At 44.0% G+C, this 7,017-nt stretch overlaps 1 protein-coding gene across 3 annotated transcripts in view; it reads right to left on the bottom strand.

The window, feature by feature from the left end:
- Positions 1 to 1,548: 1,548 nt before the first annotated feature.
- The window catches only part of tsc2 (TSC complex subunit 2), an 82,756-nt gene continuing 77,287 nt past the window's right edge, over positions 1,549 to 7,017 (bottom strand). For all 3 annotated transcript variants that reach the window (XM_037543546.1, XM_037543544.1, XM_037543545.1), the window contains 2 exons: positions 3,041 to 3,139; positions 1,549 to 2,125 (listed from right to left, as the gene is read on the bottom strand). In XM_037543546.1, the coding sequence (XP_037399443.1) occupies positions 1,955 to 2,125; positions 3,041 to 3,139 (270 nt within the window). In that variant the 3' untranslated portion in view covers positions 1,549 to 1,954. The remainder of the gene's footprint in view (positions 2,126 to 3,040; positions 3,140 to 7,017) is intronic.

Below are 7,017 nucleotides of genomic sequence, written 5' to 3'. Positions count from 1 at the left end.
TTCAAGAGTGAATCTACGGATCCACGAAAACTCTCACACCCCTTTGCTGACGGACGGGCAAATAACACAGTAAATATTTGTATAATGGGTTTAATATCAGGCTTAGGGACTTGGCTTTTTTCAGTGTATAACCCACAGACTGTACTTCACCGTTTCATCTCCACCGCAATCCTTTGATCCACTGAAGGAGTCTTAAAAAAAGTTTTATTTACACCCAGAAAACTGGATGAAACCTTTCAATTCTGCCTCTAACAGGAATCAACTGATTGTTCAATCTATCGTCACTGAGGCTCAGAGCTGGGATTTCTGGTCACTAAGCCACTCAATTTAACAGCTAATCTCAAGTTTTCCATCTATAGCGCTGCTGCCTGACGGAAACCTCGTATCTCCACATTTGTCATTTGTCAGTTTTTGGCGTAACACATTCATGAAGAATGGACCAAAAGAACGGTCCCAGAACGACTGGGAAAAGCTCTGGTTCCACTGACAAAGTAAAGTGTGTTCTTTCCTTCCTCTGTAAAGTTGCTGTTCTGGAGATACGAGGTCTGACAACAGCGTTGCGCTATATTTAAACGCTTATTTCAGCTGCGCTGGCACTAGTGCAGTGTGTGTGTGTGTGTGTGTGTTTGGGGGGTTAGTTGTGCAAATACTTTCATTTGTAGATCAGACAAACAAAACCTCATGAAAACAAAGCCAAAAGCCATAAGCCAAAAGCCATAAGCCATCTTTCCCCTCAGCAGAGCAGCACAACGCCCAGTTAAGCCAACAAGAAAAGCGCGCGTCTTTAGGGAATATCGTGAGGTTCCGTTTCAATACCGTAACCCACCCTGACAGCCCACTCAGCTAGGTTAGCCTCAGTGAGCTAAGGTGCTAGCCATGCAAACTTGGCAATGCAGAACATTCGAGAAGACTGAACGTAACGCATCAAACCTGTGAATAACTGCTTTATTGAGGCTTTATAAACACCCATCAGCTGCATAGCTAACCTGCGAGCTAGGAGGGTAAACTGGGTTGTACCAGTGGTCGTGTCTAAGAGGTGGAGTAGCAATTTAAAAAGCCCAGCAAATCAAATGAAACCCCAACCCGAACAAACTCCAACTCCACTGAAAGAAAGGGCCCTTAAGGTGGCACCAGGTGTTCCCTAGACAGGAGGTGACGAGGGTGTTAGAACCGGTACTGAAACGGTGGTGTTAAGGTGCTCCAGGTAAACGTAGTGAAGTCCTTTTGGCAAAACATGAGAAAGCAGAGAAGAGAGAAAGAACCACAGTGTGTGTGAGTGAGTGTGAGTGAGTGAGTGAGTGAGTGAGTGAGTGAGTGTGAGAGAGTGAGTGTGAGAGAGTGTGAGAGAGTGAGTGAGTGAGTGAGTGAGTGAGTGAGTGAGTGAGTGAGTGAGTGAGAGTGAGTGAGTGAGTGAGTGAGTGAGTGAGTGTGAGTGAGTGAGTGAGTGAGTGAGTGAGTGAGTGAGTGAGTGAGTGAGTGAGTGAGTGAGTGAGTGAGTGAGTGAGTGTGTGAGTGAGTGAGTGAGTGAGTGAGTGAGTGAGAGTGAGTGAGTGTGAGAGAGTGAGTGAGTGAGTGTGAGTGAGTGAGTGAGTGAGTATGTGTGAGAGTGTTAGTAAGAGTGCTACATGAGAAGCGATACGAGAGGTCAGAGCTTTTTTCACTTTAGAGGGTTAAAATAAAGTTATTCTGTGTTGAAAACACATTGAAATCGATCAGGTTGATCAGTGCTGAATCAAATTCAGGCAGAGGTGCTTAAGGTAGCCTTTCTAAAATGGGTTCATCTGCTTCAAATAAGCAGGCAATGTGTACAATTCAGGGCTGAACTTATCGATAATAATAATAATAATAATAATAATAATAATAATAATAAAATTTGGCCCTTCCATTCATCAGATGATGGAGGACAGAAGGTCAGGGGGTTGTTTTAGTGAAAAGGCTCAAAAGAAGAATCTTTTCAAACAAAATCGGTAAAATCGTCGACTGTCGACACCAGCCGCTTCCTTTGGCCGGAGTCTGTTGTGGAGGCGGGTCCTGACGGCTGGTGGGTGGCTTTGTTTTGCATTGGGCCATGGCTCTGCGTGAGGGAGATTCCAGGCGTCGGGCGAGACTGAATCTCCTCTTGAGCCTTGAATGCAGAGGGGAAAAATATGTATTACAGAAAGAGCTTAGCAATACAGGACATATGTAGTTTTCCTCCCTCACAACAAATGTAGTCAATCAGTGTGTATGTAAAACAGAGGCCCCATCCTGGTCCTGGAGATCTTCCACCCTTAAGAGTTCAGATCCAACACACCATGCAAATATATGTTAATTAGCATTAGGCGGAGCTACGGGGTACATTTAAAGACCTCCTCAGACCGTAGAGTCAGAATGGCATCATTGCTAAAGGTAAACGACTTCGAGTGTCTGGAAAAACCACCGTCAACATCAGACCAAACGCCGACAGACTAAACGGCCTCAGAGAAAACTGAAAATGTTATACTGGCATTTATTTCGAGATAGAAAACTATTGTGCAAGTTATACCAACCAGTATATGCTCAACCTGGCTTGAGAAGTCTGATGACGTTGGGTCTGATGTTCAGTTTCACCAGATCTGAGACTTGACTGGATTTTCTCGAGACTCAAAGCTGTTTACCTTTGATGCCGTTCTGATTCTGAGGTCTGCTGATGTTCTAAAATGTACCCTGTAGCCCCGCCTAGTACTAATTATAGCACATATTTGCATGTGGGTCAGTTTGAAAATGAAAATTCTGAAATGCAAAGTAAATTTCCAGCAGGTGGCGCTGATGTTCGTTTGCATTTGCTTTTTCATTCGAACACAAACAGTGTCTGAAACCACATTAAGTCAGTTTGAGATCATTTAACAAGTCAACAAGCTTGAGGCAGGAATGTGGTGACCTAGGCGTGTAGTTAGCGCAATGCTAATTACGAGATGTTGGCTTCCATTAGCAGTTAAGCTGCATTAGCCTCGTAGCTCCAGCGCAAAACTAAAGCAGCAAACTCCAGACAGTGAAATGATGGCAGCCTCAGTTGTCCTACCCGAGTTCTGATCCTCTTGATGTGCCGGAGTCGTGCCAGCCACTTGGAAGCGTAGGCGTCTGACGGATTTGCCCTGTACTGATGGACCAGTGATGCCATCTTGGGACGAGAAGGAAACAAAAGCCTTTAAAACTCTGAACAGAAATATTACAGCAGTGTTGAACTTCAGTGTACCTAAACATTACAACAGCTCACAACAGCTCACCGTAACATTGAGACTGCTGTTTAATTTACTTTGTCATTATCAAGTGCTCTCAAGTTGTTTCCAACTCCTGCTGCCCATGTGGACAGTGTTTCTCCAGAGTATCCTGTCTTCTGTTTGGGTCTTCAGGCTTCTGAATGGCTGGTTCAAGATTCCTCTGATTGAACCCCACAATCTTATAGCTGGTCATCCTTTTCCCCATTTAACTCTTCCAAGGATAACGCTCTTTTCCAATGAACTGGTTCTTCTCAGAACATGTTCAAAATACCATTTTAAGATGATGTAAACACTGTGTCCACTCACTGTCCACTCAGACACTCCTAGCTTGTCGGTGTAACACCGTGTAGGTGTAAAGGCAAAAGTCAGAGACGACAGCTCATCTGCTGCTGCACAGTCTGTGTTGGTCATCCTCTAGTCCTTCATCAGTGGTCACAGGACGCTGCCCACAGGACACTGTTGGTTGGATGTTTTGGTTGGTGGACTATTCTCAGTCCAGCAGTGACACTGAGGTGTTTAAAACCTCCAGCAGCACTGCTGTGTCTGATCCACTCAGACCAGCGCAACACACACTAACACACCACCGCCACATCAGTGTTACTGCAATGCTGAGAATGATCCACCATCCAAATAGTACCTGCTCTGTGGTGGTCCTGTGGGGGTCCTGACCGCTGAAGAATAGGATAAAAGGGGGTAACAGAGTATCAGAGAAACAGATGGACTACAGTCTGTAACTGTAGAACTACAAAGAGCAGCTATACAGTAAGTGGAGCTGATAAAGTGGACAGTGAGTGCAGAAACAAGGTTTTGTTCTTAAAGTGGACTGTCAGTGCTTTGATCCAAGGCTTTTAAAGTGCTCTCCATACAGATCTACTCTGGAACGATTTAAATTCATGCCACTTTCTTTTTTTTCTTTAACCCAATTTCTGAGCCAAGCAAACTGCAGCAATCAGATGCCAGCAGTTTCATCCAAAAGCACTTGTTTAACAGAACAACCTCAAAAGAACAGCTACGGAGGTCTGATTGGAGTCTGTGCAGGAAGGCAGACCAGCAGAGCAGCTCGCCGAGAGTCTAAGAGAAAACTCAATGTCTGTAAGTGACCGTAAGCGTCAGTAAGGCTACGTTTACACAGCAGGTAAAAGTGGCCTGAATCGGATTATCTGACCAAATCAGATTATGTTTGATGTCGCATACACATCACATTTAAAAGATAATGTGAACAGCCAGTCTGAACAGATCAGATCCTAAACAGATCCGCATGTGCAAATGAACAATGCGTCATGAGGCAGAGGTAAACAGGCATGATGGCCAGCGAACGCCTGTCGCTCCCAGAGCTTCAGTTTAGTCTTTGCCAGCATCGCAGGAGCGATTATAAGGATTGACAGCTGGGCTCATCACCTACAATGTGTGCGAGTTCGCCATAAAAGGGGCACATTGTTTGGTCACGGCTACTTCTTTGGTTCGTGTCCTCAGATTCTTTAAAGGCTTCAGCCTCTATTTTTTGGTACAGAGACATCAGCCTACGAAAGTCTCAGCAGCACAAAATTATGATGAATGTCAAGTTGGATTGACGTAAAAGTCGCATGAACTCCGATCTGGCTGTTCAGGCCGAGTCGCATTGCCGCAGATCAGATACGGTTCAGATTTCAGTACCTCAAATCAGAATTGAAAATGTCAGATTAAGCGTGTTTACCTGTTCACACAGCCGCACAGATACACGTGTGTCACATATGAGGAAGATTGGATTTGGGCCACTTTTATCTGCTGTGTAAACTGTCACTGTAGAGTCCAGTCAAGGCTGAATTAAGGCCATCTCACTTCGGACGCACTGGAACCACTTTCACTGAACGTAAAATCACCATCACTGCATTCAATTAAAGACAAAACCGGTCCACAAGAAGCCAAAGCAGATCATCAACCGTGCAGCAACAAGGCCATTCATTTAAAATCTTCAAGATAAACAGGAAATGATGATGCACACCGGTGCTGCAAGATGCATCTAGCGTGCTGTGGCCAGAAACACTCAGTGCAGCTATGCAAACACAAATAACGCCCAGCCTGGGCTCAAAGGACAAACAGCATGTCTGCAAATTCAGCACGAGTTCTTTCATTACTGTGGCAGTTAATGTGGGCTCCCAAGTGGTGCAACCGTCTAAGTGGTGGCCCTCTCATCAGGAGATCACAAGTTTGATCCCTGTTGACACTACAGCCGTTTGGAGCCGGAAGTCCAAGAGAGCACCTTTGGCCTCGCCCCCTCTGCGTGGGTAGGATGGCCCCCCTTCCCCACCCCCCATAGCTCAGCGCGATACTAGTCAACGCAGGCATCTGTTAGCTGACGAAACAGATCTGAAGGTTGGCGCTCCCTCACCCTCCTAGCGCTGGTGGTATTGTGTGATTGGGGAGTCCTAATTAGTAGGTGGAATTGGAGACGACTAAATTGGGTAATCAAAAAAACAAAAACTAAAACAACAAAAACTCTCGGTACTGTAGGGGGCGATAGAGGACCAATCAAAGAGTCTGTAAATGGGACCTACTGTTATTCCAACAATCATAGCATCTGAACACATACAGTGAATTCCAAAAGTCTGAGATCGCACTGAAAAACTGGTACTTTAAACTGGAAACTAAAAGAACTAAAAAGACAAAAATAAATAAACCAAGTACCTCCTTTTTCTGCATAATTTGAGCTCAGCAGTTGTCCTTTACAGTGTGTTAACTTCATGACAACTGGACCAATAGAAATGCTCCAAAACTGCTTTGAATAAAACATCTTTACATTAACTTTCATTAAAAGTACAGAAGGTTTTTGTCCTCTCCTGTAAACTCACCATTTTGGAGATGCCCATTTTTCTTTGGACAGCGACGGTTTAAAACAAAGAACTTACAGTAAGTGAAATGATTGAAATGATTGACACCAATTTCTGCATTCTGCATTTCGAGGTCACTAACAAATTTGTCTTATTTTGTTGGTCATGTTGAGGCCTTTGCACAAAAAGGTCAGTTTATTTATTCTGTTTTTTCCACTGAAGCTCATGTTGAGATGAACTACTGATCAGAGGCTGTTAGTGCCAGTTTGAGTGACAGTTAATAAAGCAAAAGACGGACAAACAGAAATTCATGTAAATATTTTGTTCATTTAGACTGTTTTGTTGATGAAACAACTTATAATTTGAAAAAAATTGTTTGTAATTAGCAAAGAATGCAAGCCTTTTCAAAAGTGATCCCAGATGTTTGGACCCCACTGTACATGTACGTGAACCAGTTCTGTGACCGACGTCAAACTGCTGCTCTGCCCTGACAGTGGAACAAAACAAGCTGGCAGTATAAAAAGCTTGACTGACCGTCACCACAGCTCCTACAGTGCCCCTTCGCTGTGACGCTCAGAAGGCAGTGTGTGTTACTCTGTGTTGCTAGTAACGTTTTATAACATGGTGATGAATGAAATCGTGTTTTCACACAGCATGAAATACGTTTCTGGCCTTAAATATGAAATTCATGTGTGCATGTTGTGACTATGGGATGTCGCGCAGAGACACTGACCAGTCTCTACCAATATACTCGTGTGCACTAATTTGAATCCCATCTCAAGACCATAAAACAGTCATGTAGCCAAATAAAAATTCCTAAATTCCTACGTAGCGATGTGAAAGACTCATCGCAAGTTATCGCAATCGTTGGATTGTTACTGCCGAGGGCGCCACAAGTTATTAGGTTTCGGGGGCAATTACTTTTTCACATCGGTGATATAGGTTTTTAATAAATCTATCTTCAATAAATG

This window comes from Pygocentrus nattereri, chromosome 12 (genome assembly GCF_015220715.1).
Source record: "Pygocentrus nattereri isolate fPygNat1 chromosome 12, fPygNat1.pri, whole genome shotgun sequence".
NCBI classification, from domain to species: domain Eukaryota; kingdom Metazoa; phylum Chordata; class Actinopteri; order Characiformes; family Serrasalmidae; genus Pygocentrus; species Pygocentrus nattereri.
The sequence above is the reverse complement of the archived record's forward strand: the minus strand, read 5'-3'. Positions and strand labels throughout refer to the sequence as shown.